Source organism: Staurois parvus, unplaced genomic scaffold, assembly GCF_062004578.1.
Source record: "Staurois parvus isolate SC_StPar_1 unplaced genomic scaffold, SC_StPar_1.0 ptg000014l, whole genome shotgun sequence".
NCBI classification, from domain to species: domain Eukaryota; kingdom Metazoa; phylum Chordata; class Amphibia; order Anura; family Ranidae; genus Staurois; species Staurois parvus.
Genome location: NW_028317810.1, coordinates 1 through 23470, shown reverse-complemented (window position 1 = coordinate 23470; position 23470 = coordinate 1). Strand labels below are relative to the sequence as shown.

The 23470-nt window shown below is 41.6% G+C and overlaps 1 protein-coding gene across 1 annotated transcript in view; it reads right to left on the bottom strand.

The window, feature by feature from the left end:
• Window positions 1-23442, bottom strand: part of MORN3 (MORN repeat containing 3) — a 38920-nt gene extending 15478 nt beyond the window's left edge. Inside the window, exons 1-4 of the mRNA XM_089676461.1 lie at window positions 23227-23442; window positions 19186-19341; window positions 14194-14351; window positions 10478-10637 (exon numbers count right to left, since the gene is read on the bottom strand). Coding sequence (XP_089532587.1) covers window positions 10478-10637; window positions 14194-14351; window positions 19186-19330 — 463 coding nt within the window. The 5' untranslated portion in view covers window positions 19331-19341; window positions 23227-23442. The remainder of the gene's footprint in view (window positions 1-10477; window positions 10638-14193; window positions 14352-19185; window positions 19342-23226) is intronic.
• Window positions 23443-23470: the final 28 nt, after the last annotated feature.

Below are 23470 nucleotides of genomic sequence, written 5' to 3'. Positions count from 1 at the left end.
CAAGCCGGGCTAAATTTTGCAAAATCACATCTGAAGTCTCTCAAAAGCATGTGGGAAAATGTGTTATGGTCTGATGAAACCATGGTTGAACTTTTTGGCCATCATTCCAAAAGATATGTTTGGCGCAAAAACATCACTGCACATCACCAAAAGAACACCGTACCCACAGTGAAGCATGGTGGTGGCATCATGTTTTTCTTCAGCTGGAAGTGGGGCCTTATGAACAGTTCCAAATACCAGTCAATATTCGCACAAAACCTTCAGGCTTCTTCTAGAAAGCTGCACATGAAGAGCAACTTCATCATTCTGCATGGCAACGACCCAAAGCCTACATCCAAATCAACAAAGGAATGGCTTCACCAGAAGAAGATGAAAGTTTTGGAATAGCCCAGCCAGAGCCCAGAACTGAATCCGATCAAAAATCTGTGGGGTGATCTGAAGAGGGCTGTGCACAGTAGATGACCTCGCAATCTGACAGATTTAGAGTGTTTTTGCAAGTATGGAATCAAAACAAAAAGGTGCTTCAACAAAAGTATTAGTTTAAGGGTGTGCACATTTATGCAACCATATTATTTTAGTTTTTTATTTTTACTTCCCTCCACCTAAAAGATTTCAGTTTGTTGTTCAACTGAGTTGTACAGTTTATAGGTCACATTAAAGGTGGAAAAAGTTCTGAAATGATTTATCTGTGTCTCATTTTTTTACATCACAGAAACCTGACATTTTAACAGGGGTGTGCAGGTGTTTTATATCCCCTGTATCTTGAATCGCTGCACTCTATATGTTACTCAGATATACTGGACTCCTATATTACATACTCTGGACCTTCCCACTTTGTACACTGTGTTATATCTTAAATATCCTCTTACACTGTACTCTCTACACTGTTCTGCAGGTTTGTTACTTCAGACTATCGTACCGTACATTGTGCTGTATGTTAAATACTACAGTCCCAAGCCATGTTGTACAATGATTTATGGCCTGGACCCACTGATCGGCTGAGCAAATGACAGAAGAGAGCCCTGTGTTGGTAAACAACATAGGGCTCTCTTCAGACAGCAGCAATGTGCTATTTTTTTCTCCCCGTATACCAGGGAAGAAAAACTGGCACATTGCTTAGTAAAACAGCACACAGTACAAACACTAAAGATTGTTAGGAATACATTTAACCCTTTGATTGCCCTAGCTGTTAACCAATTCCCAGCCAGTATCATTAGTATAGTGACAGTGTATTTTAGTAGCATTGATCATGGTATTAGTGTCACTGAAGATGTCAGTGGCAGTTAGTCCCCCCCCCCCCCCGTCTGGTTGTGTCAGATTGGCCGCTACACTATCGCAATCACACACCATTACTAGTACGAAAAAAAACCCAAATGTATATATATCAAAAAAATACACACACATATATAGGAGTATATTGATTTTTTTTTTTACCAAATTTATGAAAAAAATTTGATTTTTTTTTTCTTTCTTTTTTTATTGGATATGTTTTATAGCAGAAAGTACAAAACATTGGGCTTTTTCAAAATTTTGGGACTTTTTTTCAATTATAAAGCAAAAAATAAAAAACCCAGTGGTGATCAAATACCGCCAAAAGAAAGTTCTATTTGTGTGAAAAACAAATTCTATCAATTTTGTTTGCATACATTGTTGCATGACCACGCAATTGCCAGTTAAAATAACATAGCAAAAAATGGCCTGATTATGAAGGAGGTAAAATCTTCCGGAGCTCAAGTGATTAAACAACACTGACCAATGTACTCTGTACATCCTGTTGTACAACCCCTGGCAAAAAGTATGGTATCACCACTCTTGGAAAATGTTAATTCAATTGTTTAATTGTGTAGAAAAAAAAAACTAATCACAGACATACCTCAAAACAATTTTCATTTAACATTCCAACATTCTGGCTTTAATAAACATGTAAAAAAAAATGTAAAAAAAGAAAACTGTAGTCAGTTGCAACTGTTTTTGCAGATCAAGCAGAGGAAAAAATATGGAATCAATTCAACACTACAGTACACCACTAGTACTTTGTTGCACCACCTGTGGATTTTATAACAGCTTGAATTCTCTGAGGCACGGATTTAACTATTGACAAATAGTATTCTTCATCAGTCCGGCTTCAACTTTCTCTTATTGTAGTTGCCAGATCAGCTTTTCGGGTTGGAGCCATGTCATGGACCATTTTCTTTCATTTCCACCATAGATTTTCAATTGGATTGAGGTCCAGACTATTTGAGGCCATGCAATTGACATTCTATGTCTTTCTTGAAGGAAAGTTTTCACGGCTTTGGCCCTATGGCAAGATGCATTATCATCCTGAAAAATTATGTTATCAACACCAAACATCCTTTCAATTGATGGAATAAGAAAAGTGTCCAAAACCTCACTATAAACTTGTGCATTTATTGAAGATTTAATAACTGTCATCTCCCCCGTACCTCTACCTGACATGCAACCTCATATCATCAATGATTGTGGAAATTTGCATGTGTTCTTCAGTCTTCTTTATACATTTCATTGGAGCAGCACCAAACAAAAGTTCCAGCTGCATCAACCTTCCCAATGCAGATTTGTGATTCATCACTGAATATTACTTTCATCCAGTGATCCACAGTCCATGATTGCTTTTCTTTAGCCAACTGTAATCTTGTTTTTGTCTGTTTAGGTGTTAATGATGGTTTTCGTTTGGCTTTTCTGTATGTAAATCCCATTTCCTTTTGGTGATGTCTTACAGTTCAGTCACAGACATTGACTCCAGTTTCTGCCCACTTGCTCCTCATTTGTTTTGTGGTGCACTTCTGTGTTCAAGGCATATTGCTTTTTCTATCTTGAGGCTTTGATATCTTCCTTGGTCTACCAGTACGCTTCCCTTTTACAACCTTCCCATTTGATTTTGTACTTGGTCCAGATATTAGACACAGCTGACTGGGAACAACCAACATATTTTGCAACATTCCGTGATGATTTACCTTCTTGAAGAAGTTTTATAATCCTCTCCTTTGTTTCAACTGACATGTCTGGTATTGGAACCATGATTCATGTCAATCAGCTTGGTGCAACAGCTGCAGACTAATTGGCAGATGTAATCTGATGCAGATATTTGTTTTAGACCTGCAAAGTACATGGTGATTTCATAATATTTTCTTCAGAATTTAGTACTTTATAGTATCTTTTAAAGTCTGGAAGCCCCAATCTTCTTCAGAATTGAGTGATTACATATTTTTTTCCTATGCTTGATCTACAAAAACAGTTGCAATTGCCTACAGTTTTCTGTTTTATTTTTTTAAGTGTTTTTTAAAGCCAGAAGGTTAGAATGTTAAATGAAAATAGTTTTTTTTTCTACACAATTAAACAATTGAATGAACATTTTCTAAGAGTAGTGATACCATCATTTTTCCAGGGGTTGTATGTTACATACTTCAGTCTGCTGCTCTCTTCATTATGTGGTACATTACATACTGTAAGGTTCTGCAGTCTGTACTCTATACTGCATGTTATATTATCTGTACATCAAGCTGCAAGTTATGTACACGGTCATATTTTGCACACAGTGGACTATTGCACTCTGGGTGCTCTACTGTATGTTCTATACTCTGGACTTCCGCAGTCTATACATTGTGTGATACCCAGGATACCACAGAGACATTTTGGGGGAAAAATCATCAGCAAGAAAAGAGTTTCCAAGTCAGTCACTATTGCTATTCTTCCTTTGAAGGTATCTGCGCAGTAAATATGAATGTTCATAGTATGCCAGAATCTGTAACCAGCTTAGTGTAAAAATCTTATTCATGTATTACTGGTTTAAACACTTTTCAATGTATAGGTATTATACAGGTGGATTTAAAACCACATTTACTCATTATATAGACAGTTGCTAATTCAGGATTATAAATTTACACAGCCTGACAGGTTGTTTTTTTTTTTGCTTTTTTTTTTTTTACAGGTATAGGTTTATTGTATAATGCACATATAGATACAAGTACGACTGTTGACATGGTACAAAAGCAAAGTAGCATAAACACATAGCCAATAAAAGTTAGCAAATAAAAGAATATCGAGACACCATACAGACATATCAGGTATTACAAAGAACCACAAAAGGATGGTAACATAATTTACTAGCGCAGAGACACCCCTGCAGTCACCACCGCACAAGCATTGTCCCGCAAACACCCACCCGCACAGTATACCCTAAGCATACCTCTCATTATGGCAGATCTAATAATGGAGAAGAGCAGTACTGCATGAAGGTTAATACAAGATTTTTAGATTAAGCATCCATAATTAAACTATCTCATCATCAGTTATTCCATATGCATCAATCCAGGCCGACCATATTTTGTCAAATTTTTCTGGGCAATAACTACTCTTGTATGTGATTTTATGCAGTGGCAGGACTGCATTAACTGTGGACTTCCAACCCTCCACCGTAGGAGGGGCAGTTTGTTTCCATTTCAAAAGAATTTCCCTTCTGGCATAGTAAAGTACAAAGAACAGGAATTTAAAATATCTATCAGACTGCAAATAATCCATGCTGCCCAGAAGGACAAATTTCAAATCAAGCCTCAATGGACAATCAGACAAGACTCAAGACAGTGCATCCAGGACTGTCGCAGTAGGAGCTAATGGGTGGGCATTGCCACACCATATGAAAAAAGGTACCAGGAGAGGTGTAACAGCGGGTGCAGTGAGGGGCAGATAATTGCTAGCCTCTGCAGGGTATAATAAACCTTATGTAAGAACTTTAGCTGTGTAAGTCTATCCCAAGCAGAAATCAAGTTAGTTACATAGGGACCTAAGCAATCCCCCCAGTCATCAGCAGTGAGGTCAGGAATTTCAGTCCTCCATTTGTCAAAAGTCTTGGCAGCTGTGGAGATGTGCGCCACTGAGAGGCAAAGATTAAGGGAAAACAACGGTTTTCCCTATCACCTTCGATGTCAGCAAACGCTCGACCATATCCAGCTGGAGCACAATCGTGCCAGGAAATTGGGCCCAAGCCGCATGTTGCAGTTGTAAGTATCAGAAGTACATTGTATGTGGCAGGACAAATTTATCCTGCAGTACAGTGAAGGAGGAGACCCTCCCATCAGTAATAATATGTTTTAAGGTGACAATACCCCTAGTGGCCAGCTTGACAGCTTTAAGTGATGCAAAGAATAAGGCATTGATGGCAACAGTTTGGAGTGGGCCCTGTAGGAGTCAGCTGAAGTGCGGTAAGACTTTCTTTAGTTTTCTACAGAAAGAAGAAAAGTGATGTTTTATCAGATCATGAATGCCCTGCATAATATCTTGCCACGATCATTCACAGTGAAATATGTATTGGTCTATGATCATTATAAAGCTAGCCATAGATATCCATTAACAGATACACATACATACATGATTTAAATATCTGGTAATGAACAAGAACACTATTCACATGCATGTTCCTGTTTAGTGTAATGAAAGATGGACAGAAAGCTGCATACAGACAATCAAGGCTCTCACTTTTTTGGGGCTGCAGCCTGCTGCACTTAGACATGGATCATCACTCATTGTGGCCAAAGACAGTGAAAATGCTATTTAGAGTTACAGTGGATATAAAAAGTCTACACACACCTGTTAAAATGTCAGGTTTCTGTGATGTAAAAAAATTAGACAAAGATAAATCATTTCAGAACTTTTTCCACTATTAATGTAACCTATAAACTGTACAACTCAGTTGAACAACAAACTGAAATCTTTTAGGTGAAGGGAAGTAAAAATAAAAAAAATAAAATAATATGGTTGCATAAATGTGCACACCCTTAAACTGATACTTTGTTGAAGCACCTTTTGATTTGATTCTAGCACTCAGTCTTTTTGAGTATAAGTCTATCAGCATGGCATATCGTGACTTGGCAATACTTGCCTACTCTTCCTTGCAAAAACACTCCAAATCTGTCAGATTACAAGGGCATCTCCTGTGCACGGGCCCTCTTCAGATCACCCCACAGATTTTGAGCGGATTCAGTCTAGGCTCTGGCTGGGCCATTCCAAAACTTTAATCTTGTTCTGGTGAAGCCATTCCTTTGTTGATTTGGATGTATTCTTTGGGTCGTTGTCATAATGAAAGATGAAGTTCCTCTCTATGTTCAGCTTCCTAGCAGAAGCCTGAAGGTTTTGTGCCAATATTGACTGGTATTTGGAACTGTTCATATTTCCCTCTACCTTGACTAAGGCTCCAGTTTCACCTGAAGAAAAAACAACCCCAAAGCATGATGCTGCCACCACCATGCTTCACTGTGGGTATGGTGTTCTTTTGGTGATGTGCAGTGTTGTTTTTGTGCCAAACATATCTTTTGGAATTATGGCCAAAAATTTCAACCTTGGTTTCATCAGACCATAACACATTTTCGCACATGCTTTTGGGAGACTTCAGATGAGTTTTTGCAAAATTTAGCCGGGCTTTAATGTTTTTCTTCGTAAGAAAAGGCTTCCGTCTTGCCACTCTACCCCATAGCCCATAGACATATGAAGAATATGGGAGATTGTTGTCACATATACCTCACAGCCAGTACTTGCCAGATATTCCTGCAGCTCCTTTAATGTTGCTGTAGGCCTCTTGGCAGCCTCCCAGACCAGTTTTCTTCTTGTCTTTTCATCAATTTTGGAGGGACGTCCAGTTCTTGGTAATGTCACCATTGCGCCATATTTTCTCCACTTGATGATGACTGTCTTCACTGTGTTCCATGGTATATCTAATGACTTGGAAATTCTTTTGTTCCCTTCTCCTGACTGATACCTTATAACAATGAGATCCCTCTGATGCTTTGGAAGCTCTCTGCAGACCATGGCTTTTGCTGTAGGATGCAACTAAGAAAAACATCAGGAAAGACCTACTAGAACAGCTTTACTTTATTTGGGGTTAATCAGAGGCACTTTAAATGATAACAGGTGTGTACTGACTCCTATTTAACATGATTTTGAATGTGATTGCCTAATTCTGAACACAGCTACATCCCCAGTTATAAGAGGGTGTGCATACTTATGCAAATACATTATTTTAGTTTTTAATGTTTACTTCCCCCCTAAAAGATTTCAGTTTGTTTTTAAATTGAGTTGTACAGTTTATAGGTCACATTAAAAGGTGGAAAAAGTTCTAAAATTATTTATCTTTGTCTCATTTTTTTACATCACAGAAACCTGTATATCCATTGTATGCCTATGAGCACCTTTATGGTTCCTGACCCTCAATTTACTGTATGTCTTTCAGTACATTCTGACTGACTGAATATCACGTGTGGTCTATACTGTCATTTTTATTTTATTTTAGCACTTGTTGATCAGAATGCAGAAATGAACTGCCCAATGCAGGGTTAAAGATTCCTACAGACTTGCAATTATCTCCTAGATTGTAAGCTCTAACGAGCAGGGCCCTCTGTTTCCTCTTGTACCAAACTGTATTGTAACTGTTATGTCTACCTTCATTTTGTAAAGCGCTGCACAAATGTTGGCGCCATATAAATCCTGTATAGTAATTATTAGTAACAGTGTCCTGAGTCTGCCATTCTAAAGTCTGTGGAGCACCCATAGACAGAGCCTGACTTATTGGGTAAAAGCGCTTAGACAGATTAGAATATTTTGTCCATTTGTTATTGTTTCCCCAATTAACCCATCTACATAAGACTAAACAAACTGAATCCATACGACCATTCATGTTCAGGACTGTGCTGTCCTACATACATACCTCCCAACTTTTTGAAATGGGAACCAGGGACACTTATTAGCAAATGTATGTAGGCATTGGACACACTCCCTGCCACATCCCCTTAAAGGAGACTTAGACAAAAAAAAAAGAATAGCTTTTTTACCACTAATATTCCTTTTTATTGGCTTTTGAGGTTTAAAATGCAAGAATTTAAAAATTGGATGGAAGGTTTAGCATTGAGAAACCTTTTTTGAAAGATAAATAGTGCATTTTATACACAACTATATAGATCAGACCAAAATGAGGGACAAATGATGAGGAAAGAGAGACAGAGGGACTTTGTTCCAAATCAGGGACAGTTGGGAGGTATGTACACTAACTGTATGCCTAAAGGCAGTCTGATCCAACAACCCTCCAGTGATTATGACCAGTTTAAGTCAACTTAAACATACATTAAACATTACAGTAATAACTGAAAAATAAAAGGCTACTAAATGTCACCTTGGGGTATTAAGACTTTAGCATTAGTTTGTTTAGGTGTGAAGAAGTCTTTCCAATTTCACCTCTAATTTCTTCAGTTTTACAGATGGCAGTATATTATTCTTCCATATCAATGTTTGAAACATGCCATAACATTTACAGTACAGTATACTAGGACTATGAAAGCTTATGGTCCCAAATATTTCAAATAACATTTCCCTGCAGAAGTAATAAAGCAAAGCTACACAGATTGTATACTACAGAGTTCTTTGCTGCAGAGACATTGTAATTTAACCCACAGAGACCAAAACGGAAACTTCTTACTAGGACAAAGCGAAACATCACCAGCTCTATTTATAATCACGGTGTCGAAAGCACTCCACAACAGGGTGTATATATATATATATATATATATATATATATATATATATATATATATAGTGAGGCACTGAAAGACGTATATGTGTCACCTAGGTTTCTCACTTATACATGGTGAACGGTTCCAGAATTGATGATGGATATTGAGAAAAACATTTTTTTTTGGCAGAATTTTAAAAAGCTAGGAGGGTCTGAGTGCAGATGATTACAGAAAACTGAAATTCTAGCAATTATAGCAACAGTACTTAAAAATATATATTATTGCAGGTGCTCTGCCCTGCAGACTCGGCAATCCAGATGGTGCTGTCCCCTGCAAACTCATTTTTCCAGAGATGTGGTGCTCTGCCCCCAGGAGGAATGCTGCAAAAAGTGGCAGCAAGTCATTATGTGAGCCTGGAGTTTGACATTAATGTGATCAGTCTATAGTCTGAATTAGCACAGACTAATGACTTCATCAAAGTGCTGCTTCTCCTTCATTGTTTAAACACAGCCTGGGGGAGGTTGGTGGCCAAGCTGTAATACTTAAAGCAGAACTCTACAATCTTAAAACACCCCATTTGGAAAGCTCCTCTCATATATAATGTACAGCGCTGAGCAAACCTTTTAGCGATATATATATAAATACTGTATAATAATGTATAGCTCCCCCCTCCTATCAGAGGCTGAAAACAAATCTTAGAGATAACATGCCTGTTTAGAGCGACTGCAGAGTTATTCTGGCTTATTGCTGAACTTAGTCTCATTAGATGAATTTTCCGAGGCTATGCTAAAAATTGGAAAACAATCTAAAGCCTAGTACACAGAATCAGAAAATCGTACAAAAAAAATACTGCTTTCAAAGCGATTGTATGAATCTAATTGTTAGCAAAGATCCATTATCTCCTGCGCTCAAGGACTCAGATCAAACAGGCGTTAGTGACAAGCAGCGTGTTGTGTATTCATCCACTGGTGATCAGAGGTTGTGCAGCTCTATCATGAAGCTGGGGAAGCTTAATAAAACTGTAGAGGAAGATGAAAGAAAGAGCACACAAACCTTGCGCACTACCTCAATAAATAGTGACTAATTTTTTTAATAAGGAAATATACTCACAAAACGATTGTATAACAGGCATAAGTAACCATAATCCAAACAGGGTTACAGGTAAATCAAAAAGGGGGGGGGAGTGAAGGCTAACGTGTTTCGAAGGGTGCTCCCTTCTTCATCAGAGCTGGGTTTGGCAGATAGAAACTTCAGTATGGCAGAGTTCCCATGGCAAGGAGATATTCAGCCACTGAGTGTCAGTATTACAGCAGTTCAGCCTGTTTAGTGACTAAATAATTTTTCCAATATTCTCATCATGTGTACAGGGCTTTATACATGGGTGATTGTTAAGCAGTCAATTGCCCTTACGTATTTACATCTGTGGAAGGGGAGAGATTAGAGTGGAAGTTTGGGCTAACACTATCTATGCTTAAACTTGCTCCCACTCCCATTCCAAGCCCTATACTAACTATCCTGTAAAGGAAAGATGTGTATACTTACCTAATCTAAGAACGCTCCGGTCCGGTTACGTGGTCTCCCCAATGGCCGGCTTCAGGGGAGAAGAAAGAGTAGTGACAACGGCTGCAATGCCTGGGTGGTAATATCACCCATAGACTTACTGGGGCATCTGTTGTCAGCGCTCTCTCCTCTACACTGAAACCAGTGCGGAGTCCCAGTCACATGACCGGACGGGATCGCTCTTAGATTAGGTAAGTATACACATCTTCCTTTTACAGGATAGTTAGTATAGGGCTTGGAATGGGGGTAGAAGCAGGCTTAAGCTTAGATAGTATTAGCCCAGACTTCAAATTTAAACTTTGATCATTATATAGCCTTAATCTTCAAAATAGTTCAAAGTGTTTTGGTAAGAGGTACATGCATAAATACACAAGAAATACTGTAAGTATATACATAATACACACCTAATTGTAACATTCCCTGCCCACAGTGCTGATCTTCCAGCCACTCTCCTTCATATACATCTCCATTGGCAAAGTGCATTCTACCCCAGCCACTTCTTTGTCCACCCTTCCAGTCTCCTTCATAATATTCGGTGTCTGTATAGAAATAACTTCCACAGCCCTATAAAGAAATCACAGTGTAATTAATATGGTGTCATGTAGGGATGCACCGAAATTTTGGCCACTGAAACATATTGGTGGAAAATAGCTCTATTGGTATTTTGCCGATAGGAAAAATTTGCAGAGACAGGTTCCGGTATGTACTGCAGATGGGGGGGGGGGGGCATCAGAGAGAGTCAGGAGAGGAGCAGTGTATACAGTGACTATAAGTCAGTGCCAGTTTTTAAATGCAGTTGCCGTTTTTTTTTTCTTCACTATAGCTCATAGAATCTGCTGTCGCTTTCCCCAAGCTAAAAGAAATAAAGTTTCTTTTTAGTTTCTTTTCCGAGCTAAAAGAAACAAAAAAACAGCACTTACATATAGTGAAAGCCAGTGAGGGAGCCTCTCTGTATACACTGCTCCTCTCCTGCCCCCTCCTTGCACACACTGCCTCCTCCTCCCCCCTACAAAGAGGATCTGTCACTTATATGCCATCACATAGGGGATTAGTGGTCCCCTGTGTGATAGCAATAAAATCATAAGTTAAAAAAAATAAATAAAATATACATGAAAGTAGAAAAAAAAATTGGAGCCTTCCCACCCCCACATACGCACACTTTTCAGTTTCGGTTTGGTTTTCGGCCACATGCATTCTGAATTTTCGGTATCGGTTTCGGCACCAGAATTTTCATTTCGGTGCACCCACTAGTGTCATGTATGCTTACACTCTCTATGCAGCCCCTTGCATGTGTTCAGCTTCTCTTATGTGCCAAGTTGCAATGAAAAATTCCTCTCTGTCATAAACCATATTTACAAATGCATTATCAATAGTAACAAATAATCAAAAAAGCATGTTATACTTACCTTCTCTATGCAATGGTATTACACAGAGCAGCCCTGATTCTCTTATTTTTGGGTCCCCCGCCAGCAGTCCTGGCTCCTTCTCCCTGCCGAATGCCCCCAACAGCAAGCATCTTGCTGTGGAGGCACTCGAGCAGGCTCGCGCCTAAGCTGCGCTCCTGTGAATGGACCCATGCTCTCTCCTCATTGGCTCACTGGCTGTGATTGACAGCAGCAGGAGCCAATGGCTCCTGCTGCTCTGTAAGCTCATAAGGAGAGAGAGTGCTGGGACAGCCAAGGCTCTCGTGCACACCGCTGGATCGAGATGGGGCTCAGGTAAGTATAAGGGTAAGGCGGGAGGTGGAGCTGCACCCACAAGGTTTTTTTACCTTCATACATAGAATGCATGAAGAAAAAAAACTGTTTTGTCTTTAGAACCACTTTAAATTATTTACACAACCTTTGGAAACGTGAAAATGATAATTGTAAAGTTTTGTATTTTCCATCAGTTTCAATCTCAGTGAAAAAGTGTTAATATCTCCAGCAGGAACAGAGAAAGTAAGACCTGTACTTGAATCACCTCCGCCAGATAATCCCCCACAGCTATCACCTTTTGTATCACCTCCCCCTTCCTTTAGATTGTAAGCTCCACGAGCCGGGCCCTCCTATTCCTTCTGTACTGAAATGTATTGTAATTGTCCTGTCTCCCTTATATTGTAAAGCGCTGTGCAAACTGTTGGTGCTATATAAATCCTGTATAATAATAATAAAAATCTAACAGATGGTTTAACTCTTTTTTTCTCTATAGTTTTACCTACAGATAACTTTATTATATAACAAATGATTCCAGGAATAATATGGGCTAGCTAAAAAGACAGCAAGGCTATAGTGCACTTTGTCTAAAACCTCAGATGGAGCCAAAAATGTCTGAATTTAGCCCTGACCATAATAAATATAGATATAATATATTTTAACCTGCATTAATTAGTAAAAATGTTAATATTTTCAAAATTACTCATTTAAATGCATTCTAGTGTATTTTATTCAGTTATTAAGGCAGTCATCTTAATACACATTAGAGAACAGTTTCATGATTTGGGTATACCCAGATGGCTTCAAGGATGGTCTAATGTCTATGGGAAACCATCTGACAACCCTAAATAAGTGGACTGGCTAGAAAGCCGTAGAATAAGGAGAGTAGCTGTAGCAAAGACATTATGATATTGAATTGTGTATGTCCATCTGACTGTTCACGAATGCCTACAGTTTACTTTATTCCTCTTTTTAATTAATAACCACAAATGGTGAACTGGTATAAGTTTTCTTTCCTGTATACTATAAAGGTGGCTCCATATCAAACTGCATGCGGCAGTCAATGCAAGGTCCAAATTGCAGACAAAATTTTTTTGTAGACTCTGTTTACACTAATGCGATTTCAGATGCAACTTGAGTCACACAGAACCGCATGACAATAGAAATCACATTGTTTTCAATGGTACCCATTCACCTCAATGCAACTCAACACAGCACAATTTTGGAAAAGGGTCCTGTACTGCTTTGATGCCATTGCAGCATAATTTTGGCCCCATAGAATATGCAAACCACATCCAAGTTGCAATACATAATCGCACTGATAATCAGATCATAATCTGATTGCAGCAGTGTGAACCTAGCTTTACATAGTTATATGTTGGTCAACTCTGTAAACAGCTGTCAAGACCAGGATCTGAACCCACAACCTTTGTTCCATCTGGCAGTAGCTCTTCTGCTGAGCCACCTAAGATGCTGGACAGCACCTTGTCTAATCCTTTGGACATTCCTGCCTTGTGCCCTGCTTCTGGTGAATCTTGAACTCCTTGTTCTTTCCATGAACTTCCTTTTTAAGCCATGCCTTTGCACATACTGTTTGCCAGATTAGTCTATCATGGTCCGGGGTCAGGCTCGGAGACCAGTAGCTATAGCAGTAGAGAGGCTCCCACTGACCAAATGACACAAGCAGGTCTCCGTGGCATATGATACAGGCTCACCCGAGATGCAGGGTCCAAGTACTAACTGGTATTCACCAGATATGGTGGAGATGGATTTTACTGTGTGTTAGTACCAGGTCACAGTACTCAGGATTGCCCCACTAAGAGGTGAGAAAGCCAATGTCCAGTAGCAGATATAGCAGGTAGGAATCAAACAGAAGGTTACCAAATGCTGGTAACACATGGTTCGAGGTTGGGATCAAGAAGAAGCTAGAGGAGGAACAAGCCAAAGGTTAGTAACGAATGGTTGCAGGTTGGGATAGAGCGGTAACAAGTAGTAGTGAAGATATTGATGGAAGCAGGAGATACAAGAGGAAGAAATTGACTGGAAAAGAGGACAATAATCTGGCAAACAGCAAGTGCAAAGGCATGGTTTAAATAGGAAGTTCATGGGAGGAGCAAGGAGTTCAAGGTTCACCAGAAACAAGGTACAAGGCCAGATTGTCCAAAGGATTACACAGGGTGCTGTCTAACATCTCAACAAGAACAGCTACTGCAAGACGCAGCAAAGGTTGTGGTTTCAGATCCTGGTCCTGATACCAGCAATTTACAAGTACAGTTACAAAGGCAGGGGATATTTTGTGAGCAGCATTCAGCCAGCATGGGAAAACGTTCAAAACGAGAAACATAGCCAGGTGTATTAACTTTAATATTATCACAACAGTAATAATGGTTTACCTATCATTTCATCTATACAAGCCTACAACATACATGTTGTTTGTTGTTCTTCCAGCATCCTGAATAAACCTTTACATATTCACCAGTGATTGGGTCTTGGACACTATATGTTCCGAAACCACTTCTCTTTCCACATTTCCATTCACCTTCATATATGGATTTTGCACTTTTGCATATGTAAGTACCTTTACCTGAAATATTACAAAAAAACAGAAAATTAGAACTTTGATGTATTAAATGTCAAGACTATGAAAGCAGTTTTCATTTCAAACACACAACTAGGATAAAAGACCACAAAACTGAAAATGCAAAAAGTTGTTAATAGCATTTGTAAATGTTAGAGTGCCCACAATTATGTTGAAATTGGGTGATTTGACATCTGTGTAGTTAGCATGCAAAGTGCATCCTACCACAATCACCACAGGTAATCGATGGTTGGGGGAACAGCTACAAATAGCTGTGACCACTGGCAGCCTGTCATTGCCATGTACGGGCTTGCACCTATCTGCTCACTGCCTTCACTCTGGATGAAAGAGCACAGGGTGATCTTTGGACAGAAGCATTATCAATCTGGTGGGTGGGAAGTGTTAGATGGACTATCAGATTTAGATACACCAGCAATTTGGAGCCAAACTTCAGCTCACGCTGCAGTTAAACAAGCAGTTACAGCAACAGTTTTTTTTCTTTTGGGATAAAGTTATTACATGAATAAATAAAAGCTGATCATTGTAAGCACCTCTGTCAGTGGTACATGGTTTGTGTCAATACTCTAACTACTACATTTGTAGGAGAGCTTGTTCTGTTGAAAAACAACAGCCTTACTGGCTAGATCAACAAAGGATGGTATGCAAGCGCTATCTGAAAATAGATAAGTAAATAAAGGATAGCCGCTAGGACACCAAAAAGGCCACCAAATAAACCTTCCAAGAGATATATAAGTAATAGGTGTAGCGCTAAAACAAATATTGGAGCATATTAAATTATCTAAAATATAGCATAACAAATATACATAAAGTGTGCAGAGTCATGTCACCATTAGGTGAACAGAATAAGTGAACAAATCAATAATGTCCCATAAAGGAGAATAAATAAATCGTGGGGATCCGATGAGATCCTGTCAGGGTCCGCCACGGCGTCTCGTCCGGCGCATGCGCAGTCTCGGCGGCTCGTGCCGGGATACGGGCACTCGGTCCCGGCCGGCCGCGGCTGAGGGAGACTAGCGCATGCGCAGTAGGCGCCGCGAGTACACGCTGGGCGGCCAATGACAGCGCAGGGTGCGGTATTTAAAGATGCCCTGCGCTGTCACAAATCGCCGCAAGGTCTTATCCTGTTACCTGAGTTCCTGTACCCCTGTGATTGTGTTATTTTGACCCGGATTGCCCTGACTACGCTGCCTTCTCCTGTTTTTGACCCGGATTGCCCTGACTACGCTGCCTTCTCCTGTCCTGACCCCCGGCTTGTTTGACCTCTCTGCAGACTGACCATTCCTATACTGACCCTGCGTGTGACCTGAATATCCTTTGCCTGCCGATTCTGTACCTCGCTGCCCCCACGGTGACAACTGGCTAGTTTGACTACGATCCGTCCATCCATCCATCCATCCTGCCTGGGCCTGCCGGCCTCCTCACATCTGGCTCTCCTCCTGTATCCATCCCCGGAGGTTCCCTCTGCCACGGGTGGGATTGCTCGGAGGTCGTGACTTGGTCCTGGTCTGCTTCAAGTCCATCCCCACCATCAGGGGCCCTGGTGAACACGCAGACCAGGACTTAGACTCCACGCTCTGGGTATTCCTGTCCAGTGGGCTGCCAGAGGCAACACCTGGCGGATCCATAACAGATCCTAATCTAAGTGCGTGGGGAACTGATCTGGAGTGGCAGATGACAAGTGATAAAATAAATGTATGAATTGCGCACTCACCAGAAGTGCGTAAATACACGCATTTGAGATAGCCTGTCTCATCAGGTATAACTCAGGTACATCTGCTTCCAAATAGGGCCAGGAGCCTGTTACACCTTCTGGTCACGTCTAGGGCAGGGTGCTCAGAAGACCTTCAAACGTACCACCATCAGGGGTCCCTTTAAAAAGCAGGTTCTGTGGATGGAGGCTCTCAGTGAAGAGAGCCCAATAAAGGACACCACATAGTGTGATACCGTAGACGATTTATTCATCAAATAGGTGTATACAGGCAAATAGGTAAGTAATATAGGGAAAAAACTGACCATATAAGATTCAGGATGGCCACCAGCGGTGGCTAGACGTCCAGTAACTGCTGCCCACTGACGCGTTTCGTGCTATGCACATCATCATAGGGTGCTGGGCTTGGCAAGCCTTATTGGGCTCTCTTCACTGAGAGCCTCTGTCCGCAGAACCTGCTTTTTAAAGGGACCCCTGATGGTGGTAGGTTTGAAGGTCTTCTGAGCACCCTGCCCTAGACGTGACCAGAAGGTGTAACAGGATCCTGGCCCTATTTGGAAGCAGATGTACCTGAGTTATACCTGATGAGACAGACTATCTCAAATGCGTGTATTTACGCACTTCTGGTGAGTGCGCAATTCATACATTTATTTTATCACTTGTCATCTGCCACTCCGGATCAGTTCCCCACGCACTTACATTAGGATCTCATCGGATCCCCACGATTTATTTATTCTCCTTTATGGGACATTATTGATTTGTTCACTTATTCTGTTCACCTAATGGTGACATATGACTCTGCACACTTTATGTATATTTTTTATGCTATATTTTAGATCATTTAATATGCTGCAATATTTGTTTTAGTGCTGCACCTATTACTTACTGGCTGGATCACCAGATGAAAATTAAACCTAAAAAAGACAAAATAATGCAGCCATCACATCTAAGAATTGGAAGGATGCAACATAATAAATGTTTGCCTTTATGTTTAATACCACTTTAATCACAAAAAGGGACCAGATCCATATAGAACGTAGTCCTGTTGGATCAGTGGCTGTTTGGGGGATTAAAGTGTTACTAAAACCAGGACCCTGAATGCACTATATCTGGTCTCCCACAGTACACAGGACATGTAAATGCAGTTATTTTAGTAAATATAAACTGCTGAATACCTTTTCTCATCAGCAGTTATTGCAGTCTTTGAGCTTCTATTAGTGTTCAGCAGAGCACTGGTTAAAGCTTGTAGGAGGATTTTTCTTTCTGATCTAGGAGGATGCAAAACCCCTGACCTCTGTCTGGACAGTGCTGATTGGCCCTGTGGTGATCACATGCACTCTCCCAAGAAAAAAAAAACCTCTCTAGCAATACCCACAAAACTGAGCAGAATGGCTATGGTTCACTCTGTCTTATCAGTAGATAAGACGTAGATATTTGAACAAGAGGAGGAGTCAGGATCAAACAGCCTTTTTACACAATGCAGATTAAACCCTTAGTGCAGACCCATTGCATGGACAAAGCAAATTGTCTCATCTCCTATCTGCCCGATTCACACCAGGGTATTGCAGTGGTGTCTGAGAAAAAAAATACTGGTTGTAAAAGAGCTTTACAATCACTTTAAACACAGGGGGGGGCGAGGGCAGAGCCAAGCCGTGCTCTGTGTGTTCTATAGAGACAAAGATGCAGCTTGGGAGTGAGAACACACAGGTGCCCATAGCAAGTAGCTTGCTGTGAGGGCACTCAGTGGGGGGGGGGGGGGGGTTGAAGGAGAAGCCAGGAGCTTCAGCAGGGGACCCAAGAAAACAGGAGGATCAGGGCTGCTCTGTGCAAAACCATTACACGGAGCAGCTAAGTATAGCATGTTTGTTATTTTAATGAAAATAAATAAATAAACATTTAGTATTACTTTAACCACTTGCCCTCCTGAGGACTTTTTGCGTTACGGCGCGCATTAAGTTAACTGACCATTGAGCGGTCATGCAACGCTGCACCCAAATTAAATTTAGGTCCTTTTTTTCCCACGAATTGAGCTTTCTTTTGGCGGTAATTGATCGCCTGTGCGTTTTTTATTTTTTGCGTTAAAAAAAAAAGAGTCTGACAATTTTGATTTAAAAAAACTATATTTTTTACTTTTTGCTATTAAACATGACCAGTAAAAACATTTAAAAAATCTAATTTCATCATAAATTTGCACCAAAATGTATTCTGCTCCATGTCTTTGCTAAAGAAAATCCCAATACCTGTAAATCAATTGGTTTATGTAAAAGTTATAGTGTTAACAAATGGTGGTATATATATATATATATATATATATACTGGATTTTTTTTTCAGTGACTGCGGCGGACATTCTGAACCTGGGGGGAACTGACTTGGTGTCACTGATATCCCCAGTGACAGCACTAAAAAAAAAGCACTGACACTGTACTAATGGCACTGGGCAGGAACGAGTTAACATCTGGGGTGATCAAAGGTTAACTTTTACAAGTGTAAAAGTTTTACTAGGGGGCCGTGTCAGTGTGCTTCACACTGTAAGTGTGCCCGCGCTGACAGGGAGGAGGACTGTCAGTAAACAAAACAGTCCTCCTCCCCATCGGAGATCTTCGGAAATCACTGGGCGCCGGAAAGTAATTACTGGCTGGGACCCAGCGAACGACAGCCGCACCAGCACACGCCCCCTACCAGAAAATGCAAAATCACATATACTGCAGCAGTATTTCTAATATAGGGTGGGCGGGAAGCGGTTAATAAGGTTTTTCTGTGTTTAAAGAGACCAATGAGCAGGCCGTGGACAATCAAATAATTACATATTTTTAAACAAAAACACCAAATGAGGCTTAAAACAAATCCTCACTGACCTCTGTAGTTTGAATCACTTGCATGCTTCTGCTGTGGACTTAGGGCATGAACTGTTCAACAGTGCCTGCAGCTACCTAGGTCAATGCGGGCTTGTTTTAGAGGTCATTTGCTGAGTTTTAGGAATATGTAAATACTTAGATGTTCATGGTATGGCCACAGGTTCACATTCAATATTTATAACCTGATTTGTGGTGTTGAATAAACATGTTTGTTAGTTTGGAGCCAATCAATCCTTTTATTTTAAAATGTCTTACCATGTTCCAAGTTGTTCAGCCATTCTCCTGTGTACTGATCCCCATTTACACAGTACACAGTATGTCTCAGGCCAGATTTCTGTGCTTTTCTGTCCCAATCCCTCCAAGGAGGTTCTGTGTCTCTAGGATGTTTTGTAAGAGGCATGTCATTGGCACCTGTAATACATACAAATATTAGATAATGTACTTTTATACAAGGTATCATTTTTATTTGTATCACATATTGCTGGCATAGGCAGTACATGTCCACACACTGTACATTGTAAACTATACAGAACATATCAGGAGAGATTCTAACTCTTGCTCATTAGTGCTTTTAATCTAATAGCACACCCTCCAACATGATCATCTTCATAAGGTAGCCTGCTCTAAAAGTCTTTAAATTATTTCTTGCAAATAGTTCATATACCTGTCAAGTGTTTTAATAGATTCTCATATAAACATTAACATGTTATTGAAATTTTACAAGTAATTTGAAATTTTTTGAAAGTCTGCAACTTTCATTAAAATAATACATATCGATCCTATCATGAAGGTGCTTGCTCAGGAACTTCCTGTTATAAAATTAAAACTTGCTACCTCTGTCTCCTAATTGTGCTCCTGTGTTGTCACCGTGTTGTACAGGATTCCAAAGGAGGCTACATATACCCCTTAAAGAATATGTAAACCCAACATTTCATATTCCTGATATGTGTCTGCTGTACCATGTACTTGTATGAAAAAGTGTCCTGTTCTCTTTGTATTGCTGCCTTTGTGTGAAATACCTGGTGTTTCTGCCAGTCCCTCTGACCACACTAGACAGGAGAGCACAGCATGGTCAGTTCTCTAGTTGTGCTGAGAACTCAGTGTGCTCTCCTCCAATAATCAGGCTTGTGTTGGCATGCTCCCCCCTTGCACAGCCATTCACTGGGAAGACCAGTGTGATGCTGTTTCTCCTCCCTGAGCTCCTTATGCAGCCACTTATAAAAAGGAGGAAAAATATATTTATAATATACACATAAATGTTTTACCTTTTATTTTACTTTAACACTGGTTGCATGCATACAGTATATGAGGCAGCTGGCTTTTGCACTGAATACATATAATATATACATACATCTGGCATTTCTGTTCTGTGCTGGGAGTGTGTTCACTGGGCTACCCCAGCACTATGACGGACAGCTCCTGGTCATAGTTCATGATCAGGAGCTGGTGGGATGGGCTCCCAATCATGTGATCACTGTGACAGCCAATCATTGTGATCACATGCCTAGCAACAAGAAACAAAAACGCAGGTGCAAAACGCAATGCAGAAACGGATCAAACGCAAACTGCATAGGTGTGAACCTAGCCTAAGGCTGGCCATACATTATACAATTTTCTTGGGAATTTTGCTAGATTTACCAAAAACCATATAATATGAGGTCAACCCTAAACAACACTTCAATTGTATCCAATTAGGCAGGCTCTTGCACTACATAATTGAAGGTAAATCTAAAGGAAATTGGGCAGAAATTGGACAGAAAATTGTATAGTGTATGCATGGGCGTATTTGCAGCGAGGCAAACAAGGCACTTGCCTAGGGCGGCACTTTACAGGGGGATGGCGCCGCGCCTCGGAAGAAGGGACGTCTGTGATGTCACTACAACAGAGGAAATCAGTGAGGACTAGGAGTATCAGGCCTCCCCTGGACACTGCTGTCCTCTAGGATCATCTCTCAGTCCTGGCTCCCCACCACCATCCATTGCAGAGAGCTCCGGGAGCTCTGACCCTCAGAGCAGCCTACAGCCTGGCCGGGAGCACTGCATGCTGGGAGTTGTAGTCCTTCCCCCTCCTCCGACCTGCTGCCTCCACAGGAGCAAACTACAATCCCAGCAGGGTATGCGGGGGAAGGACTACAACTCCCAGCATGCAGTGCTCCCGGCCAGGCTGTAGGCTGCTCTGAGGGTCAGAGCTCCCCGCAGTGGATGGCGGTGAGGAGCCAGGGCTGAGTGATGATCCCGGAGGACGGCAGTGTCCAGCGGAGGCAGGGATCTCTGTCACAGAGAGGGAAGGGAAATGCGGCTGTGAGGAGGATACATACCGGCAGTACATGGCTCCCCCTCTCGGTCTCTGCCCCTCCACCAGGCCTGGTGAGTGATCTCTATCTTACTGCTGTGTATACCATGTATACTATTGGGGGGGGGGGCAGAGAGCTGACAGACTGCCAGGTGACTGACTCATACCACTAACTGACACCTCCACACCACTCATACCACTAACTGACACCTCCACACCACTCATACCACTAACTGACACCTCCACAACACTCATACCACTAACTGACACCTCCACACCACTCATACCACTAACTGACACCTCCACAACACTCATACCACTAACTGACACCTTCTCACCGCTCATATCACTAACTGACACCTCCACAACACTCATACCACTAACTGACACCTTCTTGCCACTCATACCACTAGCTGACACCTCCACAACACTCATACCACTAACTGACACCTTCTCACCGCTCATACCACTAGCTGACACCTCCACAACACTCATACCACTAACTGACACCTTCTCACCGCTCATACCACTAGCTGACACCTCCACAACACTCATACCACTAACTGACACCTTCTCACCGCTCATACCACTAACTGACACCTTCTTGCTGCTCATACCACTAACTGACACCTTCTCACCGCTCATACCACTAACTGACACCTTCTTGCTGCTCATACCACTATTGAAACCTTATCGCCGCTCATACCACTAACTGGCACCTTCTTGCCGCTCATAGTAATGACACCTTCTTGATGCTCATACCACTAACGACACCTTCACAGAAAGATGTGGCAGACCACTAAGTTCCGCCCAGCAAATGTTGGTGCACTAGAGACAGTGGGGGTGCACTGGGGGGGGGGCGATTTTTGTGTTGCCTAGGGCAGCACAAAAAGATAAATACACCACTGAGTGTATGGCCAGCCTAAGGGAGGCCCAGCTGTTACTCATCACCCTCACTATCATAGGAATGAGTTCTCAAATGCTGAGCTCACAGCTCCTGCACCAGGGGAGAGAGAAAGAGCATGTGAGGGAGTTTAGATCTGGGAAAGAGCTGGCTGCTGTGATGGTGGAGGTTAACAGTAACATACGGGCCTCACTTAGCAACATCCTAGTAACATAGCATAACATAGCATAGCAAGGGTATTATTCAATTTTGGTCAAAGCTGTACAGTTTGTTTTTATTCACAAACATCCCTTATCTGTGTAGGCAGCTTTTTGGTAAACGTGAACTAACCCTCTAAAAGAGTCCTTTTTCATGCCAGGACACTGAGAGCAGCAGACAGTGCAGTCCAGTTCTAGCAGACATGTTGTGGTGCCCAGTGCTGAGTCAGATAGCTGAGGGGCACCAAGCAGAGGAAAAGCCAGTTATTATATACCTTTGCCGCAGTCTGTCACCTACCTATGTATGGCAGCACAGCAGCGGTAAGTGGCCTGTGACAGACAGTGACACTGACTGCAGACTACCAGCCTTGAGCGTTCTGTCCTCCAGGCCAGGCTCCTGCCAAGTCAAAGGCGGCAGAAAAACATAGTATACAGCGTGGTGGGTGAGACTATAGGTGGATATAACTGTGACCCTGCCTGAGTTCCTGCCTGCCTCGGGCCAGCCTACTACAGGGCAGGGACACTTGGCATACTGGCAATATGCATGGGGAAGGGGGTGATGGATGGACCCCCCTGATCCTACCTTATCTACATCCCTGACCCTGAGATCAATCCTTCTGTCTTCACTTTGTGCATGCTTGTTCCTGGTCATTTCTGCAACAACAGCCCACAGATAATCAAGCAACTGATATCAGCAGTTAGCACCATCCACCCCCCCCCCCCCTCCATTTTCTTTAACCGCAAAAACAATCTGTAAACAATGTTGTAGTTATCAATGGCAGTGATTAGAGAAAGGAGCCCTCATGTACCTCTGGTCTGGGGTCCGATCAGACCCAATCCTGGATACACAGAAATCCCCATCACTTTACCTACAACACATAGACCCATGCAGACACCCCTTACCTTCTCCTCTGTACACGGACTCTTCTACCAGGAGCCAAACAAGAACGTGTCAGAGCAACAACACACTCGGCAACCATGGCAACGGGACGCCGGGCCTCAAGGCTAGGCCTGTGTAGCGGCAAGATCTGTCTGCTCAAGTAGATCTGTCCCCCTGAAGCAACTGCGCATGTCACGGTTCTAGGCATAAGAAGACGATCGCCGTTCAACAACCATAGCACAGAGCTGTCACAGTAGCCGGAGTAGC